The following is a 16708-nucleotide window of genomic DNA, read 5'->3' as shown; positions in this document are numbered from 1 at the left end:
CAAATCCATTCCTGGGACACATTGTTGTTTGCCAAAAGCTCATTAGATATCACTGTAATATGTAATTTGTTTTGTCTCCAGGGCCAGCAGTTAAAGTATGAAAGCCAAAACAAAATCCCATACATTATGCAACAGTTTTTAAAAAAAGAGAAAAAACTGGACTGGTTGATGTAAAAAACCCTGTTTAATTTGAAATAACATTGGATTTCGATCTGCAGCGGGACTCACACCTGGTGAGAAGAGACAACAAAATGGACCAAAGTTGATTTGAAATGCCCCGAAAATATTACACTCTTGAAACGTCACACTGCGTTGTCCTCCTAACAGTCCAAACCTATGGTCTCTGGAAACCCACTTCTTACACTCTCCCACAAAATCATAATGACTCAAATCATTTCTGTTCATGAACAGAAAGACTTTAAATGAGAGGTTTAAAAGCTTTTTTTTTCCATATAGAAAAAAGATAATGACATTTCTTTTCGACTGATCACTTTAAGCTGACCCTGTGAATGCGACAATGTTAATGTGCACATTGTGTATGTGTGTGTCCCTGTGAGTGCCAGATGGACATTCAGTGTGGATCAGGACACACGATGACTATAGCGTCATAATGTTCTCAAGTTATCAAAAGAAACAGCCATGTAACAGAACGTGTGTCATGGCCTCTGACAATCAGTGATCAATGTTTACTATAGCTCTCTATTGTCATATAGATATATTTATATGCATCATATATATTTATATATAAGTAAGTAGATTTATTTAAAAAAAGAGTTTTTACTTAATTACAAGTTGTGGCATTTTTCTTTTTTATGTTCATTATTGCAATGATTTGTTATCTAAGATGCTTTAAAAAAGACAGGTGAGCTCTGATTTGCTACGCAGTTATTTACAACTGTTTTAAAAAGCAAGCTTTCTGGTACCTCTGCCCCAGCCACTGAAAAATCAGAGGGCGTAGAACAACAACCGAAGTGCCCATTAGAGCTTCAGCTAAATTGTGAAATGTACCTGTAAGTCTTTAAAATCAATCAGGTGAACTCAGTCAGCATAGACCGGTGGTTTTCAACTTGATTATGGCCAGCAGAAACAATTGGTGGTGACTGCGTTGTGGGCAGATCTACAAAGAAATATTTCAGTTGGCCTAAAGCAGTGCCTTGAAAAGGAATCATACTCCTTGATATTTTTCAAGTTGCGGCACTTTTTAACCCAAAGAAATGTTAACGCATTTTATTTGGGCTTTTACGTGACAGACCAACACAAAGTAACACATAATCATGAAGCTGAAGTTAAAAGATAGATTTTCAACAAATAAAACACTGAAAAGTATAAGGTGCATTTGTAAGGTAAGATAATTTTTTCTATATAGCACATTTTCAGCAATAAGACAATTCAAAGTGCCTTGTATGAAATAGCTCGTCTTGATCCATTTCACTCTGCTACCCCTAATTACAATCCAATGGTAGCAATTACCTTTAAAAGGGCTTTAATTAGGATATACAGAGAGAAAGGAACAAAGAAGTAGCCAAAAAAAAAAGCCATGTTAAATCTGGAGGAGCTGTAGAGTTTCATAGCTCAGGTAGGAGACTTTGTCCACACAAGAGAACTGTCAGTCATACACTCCACAATTCTGACCTTTGTGGAAGAGGGGCAAGAAAAAGTATATTTTTGAAAGGAAGTAAGATAAGAAGACAAAATAAGTCCTGTTTATAGTTTGCCACAAGCCATATAGGGAACACAGAAAATGTGGAAGAAAGTGATTTAAAAACTAGACTTTTTAACCTAAATATGGAACATGATACTTGTAGGAAATGCTGCACACTACCCTGAATACGTCGTATGTGAAACAAGATGGTAATGTCGGGATGCTTTTCCAGTAGGAGGTGACAGCAGGTCAAAGTCGATGGGAAGACAAATAAAGGCAAATACAGAGCAATTCAGGAAGAAAGACTTGAGGCTGATTTGGGACTTCAAATACATGCTGCACTTTTCCAATTTATATTTGATCAAAAGAAGATATAAGATGAAGTTGCATTTTTCTCTCACCTCATAATTTTGCTTTACCTTGTGTTAGTCCATTATCTGTAAAGTTCTTACAAATTACATTGAACTTTGGGATTGTACTATAATAAGATATGGAAAAGTTCAAGGAGAATGAAAATTTCTGAAAGGCACTGTAGCTCACCTTTTTAGTAGCATCTGAGTTCTGCGTTGTACTTCTTTCTAAACCAACGTTTCACGCAGCCTTCATCAATTTCTTTTTGCAAAGTTCTCTGACTTCCCAGTGGTTAAGTTGAGAAGCATTTTGAGCCATTAAAGATCTGCCCATATGTTTGTTTTCATCTCTTGAGCTCAAACTTTACCATTGCTGCTTAACAAAAATTTATATTCATCTGTCTGCTTAGTGGTTTTATTAATATAATGTTACTGCTGATGAAAAAAAAATGTTATTAATATATTTTTCTTTTACAAATTTCTGTGTATTCCTTAGCAAAGAGTAGCCACACATTTCGAGGTTATTTCAGTACTGCAATGGTTGATCACCCAGCTGACTTAGAGCAAAAAGATTATTCTGTATGTACGTTAAAAAAGGCTTTTTTTCATTTACTATGAAGAGTCTGTGGCAAAGGAGCAGGTTTGCACAGTCTGACCGTTCAAGCTTACAGTTTTCTGGTCTCCTAATAGTTATAATATCTGGCACGCAGTCTTTGCAGGCAAGTAAATGATGACCATGATGATGATCATGAAAATAGTGTTTGCAGGGAATAACTAAGGCCTTTTTCCAGAGGGTGTGGCTTAAGAGCCATTAATATCCAAAGAGAGTAGGAACGGGCGTGTTTTAGGTGTCTTCGAAAGATTCAATCATCTTTATTGCCACCATCATCATGGTCTGATTGGATTTGTGGTTTTTGTCCCAGATTATTATTTCTTTTCAATAATGAAAATCTGTGCTGACTTTCACGTTGGCTTGAAATGATCACAATATCGTCCTTTCCAAAAACTGAAAACAAAAACAACAAGAAGAAAAAAAATATCTTAATGCTGTAGGTAACTGTGAAGTCTTGGTTGTTCATCTTTCTTTTTCTGGACCTCTCACTTCACAGTTTTAGTTCATTTGTCTTTTGTAAATTGAGCCAGTGGCAGCAGGAAGGTGAAATGATTTCGCAGAAGTTCGTTCTTGTGTATTCAAGTGTTTAAAAATGTCTCTGTTTCTGAGTATTTTTGTTCAGTTTTCTGTCGCTGTAATGCGGGGGTGTGCGTGTGTGTGTGAATATGATATGCTGCAAGCATGTGTGTGTTTCTGTGTGTGTGTTTTGATTTCAAAGTCTTCATGTTTGTGTGTGGTTAAGGCACGGCAGGTGTTTTTGGTTTTCAGGGCAGTCCGGAGGAGACCACTGCAAGGCCGGGGTGTCGGAGGGAGGCGTGACCAGCATGCACGGCTTTGGGGCAGTCTGGAGTCAGGACGCGGCCATTCTCCCCCACGCTTCCCGTGATGGACAGTCGGGCCTTATTCCGCATGGCTTCAGAGAAAGAGAGCTGTGTAAGAGATGGAGAGGACATAGGAAGGAGGTGGAGAGATGATTTGTTTAAAAAAAAAAAAACTCATCACAGAAACATGGGAATCATCTGATATGCAATCCATTCACTGAACACATGGATATTTCTGCTGACCAACATGCCCAGAGCACTTACACATGCATGTGCCTGTGAACACAACACATAAATATACACTCACTTTATCACTGTCACACAAATAGAGCAACATATACAGTGTCCTCCACATTTATTGGCACATCTGGAATAAATCTGTTAGAAGTCTTTAGGTAATATTTATAAAAATCAAATTGCACATACAAGTTTTAACCTCCACCTATGTGGAGTTATGATAAATATGAATCTTTTTTCAGCCGTACCTGAATAGCACATCATTCTTTCTTTCCAATTTTTAACAATGACAAAATTATTTTACTTAAAACTAGTTATTTTTCTTGTTTCCTTTTTATTTTCTTTTGCATTTTTTTCAGCCGCTTTGGTAAATATCTCGAATCATCCTCGACATCTGCAAAACAGTAAGTGCACTTCTCAAAACAATTTGTACAAAAAGCAAAACACTGTGGATTATCAGCATTACCAGACTATTTCTCAAAATCCTTAGCTTATCTCTCAAAAATAAATATCCGTGTCAATGAACATGTCAGTGCCATCAGAATGACAAGTCCTCATGTCAATGTGTACAGATAAGACCATCAAATTGCTTAGTTATATTGTCAACTCAGGATTCACCTGGGAGCAATTTATCAATTCAGGACAGATTTGGGAAAAGAAAAGGAAATGTATAGGAATATGAAAGACTTATATGCCGAACTTGTGCTTAAATGTTGTGGAGACAATTCAACAGAGACTCATTTTGATCCACATGGCATAAGCAATTGAAAATGTAGGAAAAAGTGAAGACTCATATACAATCACTTGAATAGATATACCAAACTTGTTGAAAGAAATGAGAAACAGGTTTTTTCGATGTGAACAAGTGAAGTGATCAAGGATTGATAGGTATTTTGTGTACCTAAAATACAAAGAAAGAACCACAGACAACGTTTGAGTTTTCAACCAAGCTTTTGCAAAAGGAGAAGACAGAGCGAACTGCTCCTCTGAACAGCTCACCATGTGTTCTGAAGCTCTGCAGTAGAACTTGCCGACTAGGGAAAACTCATCAGAAGACCATCTTCAAAGAACTGGTTTTAAGGGTTAAAGAAAGGTTAGCTCTGTCTCACACACATTCACTTTAACCAAATAGATGACCCTAGTAGCACTACTAATGTAACAATGATAATAAAATTATTCTAACAAGGATGATTTGAAGAATGCACAAGCAGTTTTGAGAATTTCACTTCTGCTCTGAGAAATGTACGAAACCAACTGAGAAAAACTATAACGTGCATAAAAAGAATAATGCATTTTTGGGCTTTTACACATATTTTTCTGGAGTACCAGTAAATCTGGAGGATAATGTGCTGCAACAAATAAAAAAACAAAAAAAAACATGATTACTATTACTTATAAGGATATGCAAAAATACTGTTTATTTTTTATGTTATCAATGAATGATATTGCCTGAATTTGATTTAGTTTTTTAATTAATTAACTAATTTTTTTTATCAAATTGTACAATTGGCATCAGAACAATGCAACTATGAGCTTTGGGAAACAATTTTAAAATATTATTACTAAAGCAGATCACTCAGATTTGTTCTTAGGTTGTTGGTTGGAGAAAATTATTTGGTTAAAACATATTCTAAACATCTTATTTTTGAGTAAAAGTTTACTAGCTGAAACTCCGTACTTCCAATGGTAGGAGAGGACACCTATTCAAGTATGCATTAAAAGAAATGCACACTTGGCTGTTCAGCTAGATTTTTTTTATTAATATTGCAAAATTGCAGTATGGAGATGCTTGTAGAGACTTTATTCATACTGCTCAAAAGCTCCACCAGTAAATTTTGTTAAGCTATTAAAAATAATTTTGCTACTCTAAAGGGAACAAAATGCATTTGCATGCAAAACAATACTACTTTGCTCTATGGTTGAATGTCGCACATGGCCTTTATGTAATTTTAAAAACCTAACCTAAAAATGGGCTAAATGCAATCTAAACAACACATTCATGTCTCCATCTCCATATGCTGTCTAATCATAATGTACAGTTTTCTTTTACAAATGCCAAAGCAGGCAACAGTCAACAAACAATAGGTAGACAAGATTCGGGAAGTAGACATCTGCATTTAGGGGTGACATGCATTTCTGGGTTGAGGCTTCTGTAGTCTGTGAGATTCAGGTGTGGATTTTCAAGGATAGAATTGGGAAGGTGAGGAGCTTGGAAAGACAAAAGGAAAATGTGAAGGAGTGTTTATTTTCATTTATATGTTAAGATTTACAGAAAGGGAGTGACTGACTATAGTGGTCAGATGTGGTTAACACTTCACGCAAACAGGCAACCACGTGATGCAACAGCTGCGGCCTGAAAATAAAACCTCATGTTTCTGAGAGCCATAACCCTTTGTTTACAGATTTTTGATTCAGACCTACCCTCTTAATGGATGATTTATTTACAATTATAGAAAACAAAATGCTATGTGTGTCTTAGCGTTCAAGTCCAGATGGCAAGATTTAAAAAAAACATTTCAATAATAGCTTTTGACTATTGTCTCCCAGTTTATATTTAACAGATAAAACGGCAATCTTGAAGCTGATAATTACTATACCTCGAGTCCTTTGTTAAATCATCAATACTTTATTTGGGCAGCCAGTTTAGTTGGAGGTGAAATACATCTTGTTTTACGTCTGAATGGTTTGCTATGCAGGCCAATAAAGCTGGGTTCAGCATATTCTTTCACCTACCCCCACAGTAATTGCTCGGTGCTATCAGTAAACATGAGTCATGGTTTTGCAACATCACTGAGTGGCTGTTCTATATGAAGTGTTTGCTCATCAATTATCCCTCTCTATTGATGCAAAGTAAGTAGGTGGGCTGTTTTAAAGTTACCAGGACTGGAATAAGTCAAACAGGGCAGTTTGGATCATTGGTAGCAGGGCTGCACAACTCCAGTTTGCGGATGACACAGTGAATACGCAATGCATGAGTGAAAACGCTGTTAGCTAATAGCAATCAGAGTTCTTACAGAACTTACTATGCACTCATTTATCTTTGGTTTATTGAATTGAAAATGCAATATACTTCTAGCTCTGCCTTTTACATCCTGAAGGAACATTTGTTTGGAAAATGTATGATCACAACAACTAATTCAATCATAAATGCCACTATTTTGATCGGATTGATGAATGAGAACAAAGTGAAAATAGCAATGTGCTGAAAATAAATTACTAAATATGTAGGTTGTCAAATAATAGTAAGCAAAGATAAATTAAAAACAAATAGCGTTGCAGTCCTATTTCTTTTTTATCTATAAGACTTCATATATATTTTAGCATATTTTAGAGCCATAAAACCAGTAACTATTAAAAGCACAAATAATAAATAGATTTTAATCGGCCATGTTATTGCTTTTCAAAGAAATTCAGGTATTTTAAGGGCACTTTCCTGACAACAAACACTCTTATGTATCTATACCTTTCTTCTTTATATAGGAGATGATATCTGATCTAGATTACGGTGCCAGATAGACTATTGTGTTACGTAGGATATAAACTATTTTCTTGATGAACAATTATGTATGTGTCTTTTTATGTGTGTATATAAACGTCTGGTTTCAACTGTCACTACTTTAGGCCTGAATATAGTTGAAAAGTTGCTAAAATTAGAATGTATACCCTTTAGGAGCTTCTATTTGACATTCTTCATTAGATGCCAGTCACATTATCAGGTCACCGAAACATGGTCTAGTCAGAAACAAATTCATGATAATTGCTGTCCACACAGTAGCTAATTAATTTGTAGCCAGAAGCAGTCACAAATTTTAATGAGGAGAACCTTGGTAACAAGGTTATGCTCCCAGGTTGGTAAGATTCAAAAATAAACTAACTTTGTTATCGTTTGACAGCAAAAAAAATAATAATTTCAATTGTTAATAGATAATTACTACCAATATTTCCACATTTATTGTTGCTGGAATGGTAATACTTAGGTAAAAATATAAACTACAATGTTTAATTTAGAAACTGTCTACACCTGCCTTTGTTGTCTTGCCCTTTATTGATGGAATATCACAAAAGATCATACATCTAACTCATAATAAGTAACAAGTTAAATTTTTAAAGAAAATACATGGATGAATAAAAAAAATAATTACTTAGAAGTTTGATCTATGTCATTGGAGTTGTGCATCCCTGATTCATCCCAATATTATTATAAATTTTCTAAAATAACAATGCAGGTGCCTAGTCTGTTTATTAGCCAAGAGCTTCACCATCACTGTCATTCTCCTCATCATCATCATCACCATCACCATCACCCTCATCATCATCTGCAGCCAAAGACAATGGAGCCAAGTTTTGGTGACACAAATCTAACTTCAATCACAAAAGAAGCACAAACCATATTTAAAGCCAAAATAAATAAATAATCCAAGAAAATGTTGAGATAGTAAAGTTTAAAAAAAACCAAAACAAAACAAAAAAACAAACAAAAACAAAACAAAAGTAGAACAGCCAAAACACAAAAATGTTATGTTGGTTCCACAATGCTTGACCACATCCTTATCACATCAAGAACGTGGCAGGACAGCCTCCACAAAACAAACTCTACAGCACTACCACCATGATCAACACCACCATAACCCCACCTATATATGGGAGCCTCTAAATCCTACCCCTATATCTTGACCCCCTCGGAGCCGTACACGTTGTACCCCTCCCTATAAGTGGCTAGATTCTGGGTGCTGGGGGAGGGGCTGGGGCAGTGGGGGGGGCTAAGGTCCACCTTCATGCGCTTGGCTTCGGCCCGTGACTTGTAGCAGAACTCGACCAGGGCCACCAGCATAGCCAGACCCAGGCCACCAACGAGAATATAGAAGACTCCAGCCACGTTGGACAGACTTAGAGCCTGAGACGACTTGTCCTGCAGGACGGAAGAGCGAGGGAAGGACGGAGGAGTCAAGGTGTTTGTAAAAAAAAAAAAAAAAAGATGGGTAGAGAAAAGATATGGATGAGTAAAGGAGAAATTAGTGAAAAAAGTTGAATGGATGAAGAGTGGAAAGACAAGTTGAAGAAGAGAGCACATGAGGAGGTAGAGTGAGCAAAGTGATCAATAGGGGTGAAACGAGGGAAGAAACAGAGAGAATAAGGAAGAGTGAGTTAGACACAGAAAAGAAGATAACGCAAAATAAATATTCTGTTGATGTAAGATTTTCTATGCTACTGACAAAGACATTAAAGTAATAGGACTAATCACAATATTACATGGTACTAGCTACAAGTTTCACTACTGCCACCACAAACACTCCAAACACATTTAAAAACACATTTATGACATAAGTACAACTACAAACAGATTTCAAAATTTCTGAGAATAAAATTAAGCACCTTCTTTTCATATCAGTAAAAGACAGTAACCTACAAAACATTTTAGAAACTTACAAAGGATTTTATATTGTATAAGTTTTTTTAATACTACAAAAAAGAAAGTGAAAATAATTTTAATGAGAGGAGATGTAACTATGTTTACATAAAAATATAATATGAAAATATGTTAGCTCTTGTTTGATTTAAATCATGCTTTTTATAGACTTAAGACGATATTCTTTAAAGCTGCAGTATGTAATGTTTCTAAAATATGTATTTTTTTACATATTTGTTAGGATTATTTTTATATCATGACAGTATAAGATAGAGAATATGTGAAAAATGTTAGTTCCTCTACCGTCTCCCAGTGCTCCAAGTCCAAACTGCAGAAATACACCAATCAGTCAGAACCAACCAATCAGAGACAGGAGGAGGGTCTTAGCGCCGTCAATCACTCTAATGCTCACCCTCTTCCCTTTGCTATCTACTATACTACAGATGGTTCACCACAACATAGTTTGCCACAGATGATAAGGCTAGTTAGCATGAACGGTAAGTCGTTTCTTCGCTATTAGCACATTTTTCTGATCGACAATGCTGCTCATTGGTTCTGATAGGTTGTGAACCAATCAGAACCAGAACGAATCCTGGTTCTAATTGGTTATTTTTGAGAGCGGAGCATTTCTTCAGATTACAATAGTAGCTCAGGGAGAAGATGGAGGAGCTTGATTTTTTTCACAGATTATCCATCTCATTCTATGCTCTCAAAACACGGCGACAGATTTAATAAATATTTTTAAAAGTTACATATTGCAGTTTTAAATGTATTAGGAATAACTCAGTTTACATAGGGCTATTCATTCAGTTAGAATTGAGATGTTTATAATTTTATTCCTATTTGTTGACTTTTCTGACCATATTTGGAAAAATTTCAGATTTCTGTGTATATAATCAATTGCTCTGTCTGGCTACATTTGTAACCATTTCAAAGTGAATTTACCTGCATTACGAAGGAGTTCATATATTTTGAATTTCTATATTTGTCATGTTACAAATGCAAACTTCAATGTATTTTATCAGGATTTATGTAATAAATTAAGTACATCAGTGTGAGGTGGAAGGAAAATTATGCTGTTTTCAAATTTGTTTTAGAAAAAAACACACCAAATGGTGTGGTGTGTGCATATGTACTCAGCCTTGATCAGTCAATATGTTGACTTTTGCAACAATCACAGATTCACCATAAACAAAAGCCTTTTTAGGTAACATCTGAGGGCATCAGTAGTGGATCTTTTTGAGAATTTCAGACTAATGGAGGCTAAATACAAATACACATCACATTTTTATTACAAGTTATGATGAAAATCATTTGTCAATTTCCTTCAACTTCACAGGTGCATGCTGCTTTTTTTTCTATTGCAAAACATTCCATGAAATTAATTGGAGTTGGTGTTTAAATCATTATACAATATTAAGAGGTTTATTGCATTTAGGAACTTAATGTAATATCTTCTAGTAGCACCAAGTCCTGTCACAATAAGTAATAAATCAATTGCATAATAAATGAAAAGAAACTCCATAATTTCCATTTGCATGATTTATCATTTTTCTCTTTATTCTTTCTTTCTACCAAAATCTGGATGCCAAAAGGTGCTTTGGTTTTAAATAGCCACTTTTGAAGGACAATTTTGTTTCCAGAGACTTCATAATTAATTTCATTTGTTGCTTCTTTTGTTTTGTGTATTTATTTCGGATATTTAAAATGCCGTCAGGTTCCAGTGCTAAATGTTCACTAATTCAAAGTTTATTGATCTTTGAGAATGTATTCTTACATTTTGCCATTACCATTACATTTCTTGAAAATGGTCTCAAAACACCATTATCGTTTATCACAATAACTTCTGGGACAATTTATCGTCCAGCAAAATTTGTTATTGTGACAGGCCTAGTAGCACCTACTTAAATGGTTCAGTATTTTATTTTCGCAAAGAGTGAAAGAAAACGTTGAATGTGTATTTTAAACCCTTACTATAAAGTAATGTAAAATTATCCTATCTTGATAAAATATGAAGAACAAAAGCAAGGGACAATAACTATAATACATCAGCACTACTCCCAAGAGTAGATTTGTTTCAAGACATCAAATCTAAAGTAACAAATGAGAATAAACAAAAATTATGAATGGTGGGAATTTCTGATACCACTGGAACTGTAATGAAGATGGTGTTGCCGCAGATTGCTACAGAAACTGGACAAGTATTTGCTATTATTCTGGCCTGGGGTAAACCAGAACCTTAATTTAATCTAATAAAAATAGCCCACTTTAAGAAATCACCATTAAATTGTATGTCAAGCATGCTTATGATTTATTTTGGGCTAAATAAGACAGTTTTGAAAAAAGGTACTTCTAAGGCAGTAGTTGCAGTAATCTGTAGCGCATTCAAGATGAGTTTTAGGCTAGCGTTCTGCAGGCCACAGCAGCGTGAGACTGACCTTACTTCCAGAGTCCTTGGGTCCACACTCTCCCTTGTCATACCACCATTTGTTTTTCAGTTTGTCTAAGACGCCTGCTTCGCTCAGTTTCAAAACTGCAAGGTTTACCGGGGTTCTTTGCGTGTAAAAATAACATAAATAACATCATAGGTCATGTTATTTTATGTTATTATGGTATTTCACATTTGCATTGAACATCTCAAGTCACATAGAAAACTTTGATTACATACATTACAAGTGACCTAGCTTGGATCCCACTGAGTACATGTGTGTATGCTCGTTTAAGGAGGGGCTGGGGGCGGGAGGGCTACAAGGAGCTAAGTCGAGCTACATACATATGAGTGGGACCCACCTTTGTCACTCATGGTAACACATTCATTCTGCCCCTGCTAATTTCCACAATGAACCAGAAAGAAAATACTATCAAGACAGGTCTATTAGCATCAAGCTAGCTCTATGCTGCTACTGAGAGAGAGAGAGCTACACTTGTCCAACTTAAAGTATGAAGCTTTAGATTTCATAAACTGACTATTTAAATCCATTTTTGATATGATATAATTAATTATAGTAGTTACAGTTCTTTGAATATTGCTGCAATGTTAAAGTCGATTATTTCAGCTTACGTTTTTCTGCTGGTTAGCTCTAAATTTGATCCAGTTTGTAATTAATTCAGACTTTGCCAAGAAAGCTTTTGCATATAAAGTAAACTAATGCAACATCTGTTAATGGTTAGACTGGCACCCAACTCTGCACAGGCACACTTCCAAAAGATTAATCTCAATTATCTTGGTGTGTCTTCATAATTTCTAAGTTGGTGATGCCCCAACTCTATATTGTACAGATAAATAAAAATGCATTTAATTGGCGTCACACTGATATTACTTTTTGAGGTTGCTTACAATGAAGGCATAGAAAACCTACTGGCTTATATGCCATCATTATGACATTGCAATTATATAAATTAAATGTGTAAACTGGTTTCTCTATTATATGCAGCCAACAAGAATCCATAGTGTAGGGTCCTCAGCGTGAAGATGTGTTTATATTAGCTAAATACTTACAAAAATGTGCAAACCACAGATATTTGAATAATTGTAAAATGAGCTTTACTGAGTCAACAACTATTTATGACTAAGTCTGTAATTACAGAATGGCTAACTATAAAGTTAGTTTTAAGTTGGTTACATGTATTTAAATAATTTCCTTGTTTTTTTTTACTACTATGTAAGATGTTGTACTTTTTATATAAACACTTAGATAATTCAAAGCGCTGCCCGCATCTTCAGATGCAGAATAAATGTTGACATATAGAAATTGCCTGATTAACATCTGTAAGTACAACAGCTCCACAGTTAAGGACTGGATACAATTTGAATGTGCAGTCCTCAGACCGTTGATTAGCTTCTCTCTCTCCTATACTCAGAGCAGCCACAAGGGGGGAAATATTCCTGTCTTCACAGTAGTTGCTCTCTATGTGCTAATATTAATCACTTAAATTTTGTCATTGCTTTCTTCTGTTTCTCATTTTAGAAGATGCTTACTAAGTCAATAGCGAAATTAATAATATGTTATGCACTATGATAAAATAAAGTTTTTTGATGATTTGTTGAATTTCTACCTTTTGGAATTTAGTCAAACCAATTTGCTCTTTCAAAAAAAGTCTTTTTCAAATACTTATTTTGAAATAAGGGCTTCCTTACTGCATACTACTCTCTGTCTGTATCTATAAAATATTTTCTCTCTGCAAGTGAATATCTTGAAGGGTTTTTCCTTCCCTGTATGGTCCATAAACCTTTCGGCGGGGCAGATGCATGTGTCACACTCTCCAAGGACGGGGCCATCGCAAGCTCCTGCAGCTTGTGAGCGGCCCCTGTCATTGAGTAGTTGGGGAGGGGCGGGTGGGGCAGACAGAGAGGGCTAACCTTGGAATCCCCTCCCCCGCTGCCACATTCTCCTTTGTCATACCACCACTTGTTTTTCAATTTGTCCAACAGGCCCTGCTCGTTGAGTTTTAGCACGGCCAGGTTGACCGCGTTTCTTTAAGTAAAAAAGGAGGGACAGATAACATAGTTTGGTCAGAGCAGAGGATGGAGGGACAAACAGACAAGATAGATGGAAATCACAGCCAGGGGGGGGAGAAGGAGAGAAGGAAAAGGAGGAGAGAACGAATGGGAAGGATAAATCAAGAGGGGCTTAAGGCATAAAGGTGAGCGAGTGGGGAGAGAGGCACCCCAAACAACCCTGTCTCCTACTGTTTGAGGGTTTTTTTTAATCCGTGTTCTGCTAACTTGCAAAGTTTTGCAGGTTCTTCTGTCACTGTTTCTGAGCATGCACTCCTCAGAGGTTACAGACTATATGAGTAAACTAAGGTAACCATATTTCTGCAGCCTGCTGATGGTGCTCTTGTCCATCTTTGTCGATCCTCAGTTTTCTCTGCCGAGCTGCACAGATGAGAACTGCAGCAGTCCTTCCCACTGTACCAAGCTAACTGACCTTCAAACTAAATCCACAGGGACCAGGCTAAATAATCTGACATTCCTAGACTGTATGCAAAGCAATTTTGTCTCATGTGAACAAAATAAACTTAGAATTATCTATGTGTAATGTACTGTGTACAGGTGACACCAGAAGGTTACATAAACTGCATTAAAATAAAAACATACACCTTTTTTTCCTCAGTTAAATTAAACCAAACCAGTTCACTTGTTTTAGGTTAGTTTCATGTAGCAATATTTTTTCTATTTTCTATTTATTTTTCTTTCCTTTTTCCTCTTTCTCATCTCCAGAAGCTCTCTGCTACCCATGATTTTGTAATTCTACAGTAATGTATTGGGATCTCTACCATAGTGCCAGTCTAGATGTTTCTTAGTCTGCCGATTTGACCGCATACCTGACAACATATCTCAGAACCTCATGGTCAGGTTACATTTCATCCAATGCTGGGACTGAAAAGTTGTTGCCTGATCAAAAAAATAATCATGAAAGATTTCCAAATGGAAATACTTCAGCTTCAGAGAGAGACAGTGTTCTTTGGGGGATCTTTCTACAAGCTGTGACATCTCAACTTAGAAGGTATGGAAGAAAATAGTTGAAACATATATGAAAATCAGAAAAAAAACATTACAGGTATTCATTATTATTCATATAACAGCAGTTAAGCTAGTTAAGAAAAGAACATTTATCTGCTGAAAAATTAAATATCAAAGTAGTCATGCCTGTCAGCAACATCATAAAGTCAGTTTAGTCCTGTGAACAGTACACCAGGAGGAGAGGAAGACTCAAACTCAGGCTTTCTCACTGCCACATGACTGGAAGACAGTGCTTCTTATCAACTGACAGAAATCAGAAACAACCATGGATAGTTTCAATGATTAGTTTTAAGGAGGCTTAAACAGCAACATATCCACATCCTGTCAATCACTTCTCTATTTTAAATGGAAACCTTTTTTTTTTCCAACAGGAGTTGAACTGCAGGGAGGCTGGGGTTTTGAAAAACTTTGCACAATAGAAGTTTGGGGGGGAGTTATAGTACAGGACTTGAGACTGAAGTAGTGTTTATGTTTTGCCTTTCACAGAGCAAATCTGACAAATGATGACACAAATAGATGGAGGAGCAGAAGAGAGAGCAGTTGGTCAAATTTCTCCAGTACTTTCCCTCTGTGGGAAACAGCGACATATAGACAATTTAAAACTCCTGCATTTTGGTTTAAACTTTTCACTTTGTATATTTCAGGCCCCACAGGTTTATCATCAAACTCTACCTGCTGAGTTGAAACTGCAGCTACATACGCCTTAATAGTTGGAAAGACATTCCCTTCTCCAATAAGCTTTGCAGGAAGCAGAGAACATCCACCACCAAACACTGAACAGGATTTGGTTGTCTTTCCACACACCAGTTCTCAAAAACTTGCAATTAACCACTGTAAAAAGAGCGGGTAGAAGAAGTGCTTACATTTTGAATGGGTTCTATGATGTCTGGAGGGAGGCCTGCTGCATGTAGGGTCCACCTTTTAATAGCCACCATGTCCAGAGAGCCAGGTGATCTGGATGTGGATCATAAATCTCTCCCTGAACCTGAGATCGAAGGTCTCTGAGAATGAGGAGGGACCATGGTTCTGCTGACAGAACTTGGATTATCTCCACCACTCAGGGTTTCAATGGCCACCAGAATCAAAGTCAAGCCCTGTTCTCTCACCTTGAGCAGAGTTGGGGATATTAGGCTGAGACATGGGGGCACATAGAGCAACACATTCGGCCACGAGTGTACCACCACGTCCATGCCCAGTGGAGCATCTGGAAGAGATACTTCACTGGGGCAAGGAGCATTTTCCCATCAGGTGAAGAGATTTACCACAGCCCGTTGTCATCTCTGCCAGGTCTGCTGCACTACTTGAGGGTTCAGCATCCATTCTTGGTACAGAGGGCTTCCTAAAAGATTGGCCTATCTGTTCAGATTTCCTGGTAATTCCATTGCGTGAATCGCTAGAAATCTATTGCTACTTCACTTTTTTTCCCTGGCTAGTCTGTGAAGCTTCAGGAATTGTCTTCCTTTACCAAGATGTGGTGAATGATCATATAGGGCATGAACTCTTTAACAACTAGAAATACTGTGTATAGTTCCAGCATGTTGACATGAAGCCGTGTCGTTTTTGGTCACCGTACACCATTCACATCTCTTGTAAAGAGTCCATGCTCCCTCTGTTGGGCAAAGAGGAGATTATTTTCAATTCTTTTTTTTTTGTGGAGGGTTTCTGCCTTTGACAACATGTGCGGTTGAAGAAAAGGTCGTTTCATTTTGTCTGATTTCTCAAGAAAAAAAGATAGGTGCACTGGGGCAATAGTGAGTGCTTGGTAAAACTGTCAAGGTGCTGCGGAGTGTTATATGGCACTGTTGAAGTGATTACTGTGCTGTATGCCCCATAATTTCCTCTCTCTGAACATAAGAGGGAGAATTTAACAGGACTCCCGGTGAACTGGGAATCACAGGAGTATCTGAAGACTGGACAGAAAGTTTGCTCTGCAATCTGGAAATCTTCTCTTCAGAGGGGTAAGTTGGCTACTGAAGGAGGGTCTAGGTTGCCCACTTCTTTTTTCACTCCCTGGGGTGAGATGGATAATTTTTTGTAGTAGCCATGAGAAAGAGTTCATAGTATTACGTCAGCCATAATATTGGGTGTGGATGGAGTCACAGACACGACTC

The 16708-nt window shown here is 36.8% G+C and overlaps 1 protein-coding gene across 7 annotated transcripts in view; it reads right to left on the bottom strand.

Annotated features, from left to right (window-relative positions):
* Nucleotides 1-3298: 3298 nt before the first annotated feature.
* The window catches only part of LOC102220183 (glutamate receptor 4), a 118837-nt gene continuing 105427 nt past the window's right edge, over nucleotides 3299-16708 (bottom strand). The window contains exons 16-18 of one of the 7 annotated variants that reach the window (XM_023351331.1): nucleotides 13431-13545; nucleotides 8435-8572; nucleotides 3299-3534 (exon numbers count right to left, since the gene is read on the bottom strand). In XM_023351331.1, the coding sequence (XP_023207099.1) occupies nucleotides 3370-3534; nucleotides 8435-8572; nucleotides 13431-13545 (418 nt within the window). In that variant the 3' untranslated portion in view covers nucleotides 3299-3369. Of the gene's footprint in view, nucleotides 3535-8324; nucleotides 8573-11508; nucleotides 11624-13430; nucleotides 13546-16708 lie in introns of those variants that run through there. The other 6 variants (XM_023351332.1, XM_023351336.1, XM_023351334.1 and 3 more) reach the window with 6 other exon arrangements.

The sequence above is a fragment of the Xiphophorus maculatus genome, chromosome 18 (genome assembly GCF_002775205.1).
Source record: "Xiphophorus maculatus strain JP 163 A chromosome 18, X_maculatus-5.0-male, whole genome shotgun sequence".
Classification (NCBI taxonomy): Eukaryota; Metazoa; Chordata; class Actinopteri; order Cyprinodontiformes; family Poeciliidae; genus Xiphophorus; species Xiphophorus maculatus.
This window is presented reverse-complemented; position numbering and strand designations above follow the sequence as displayed.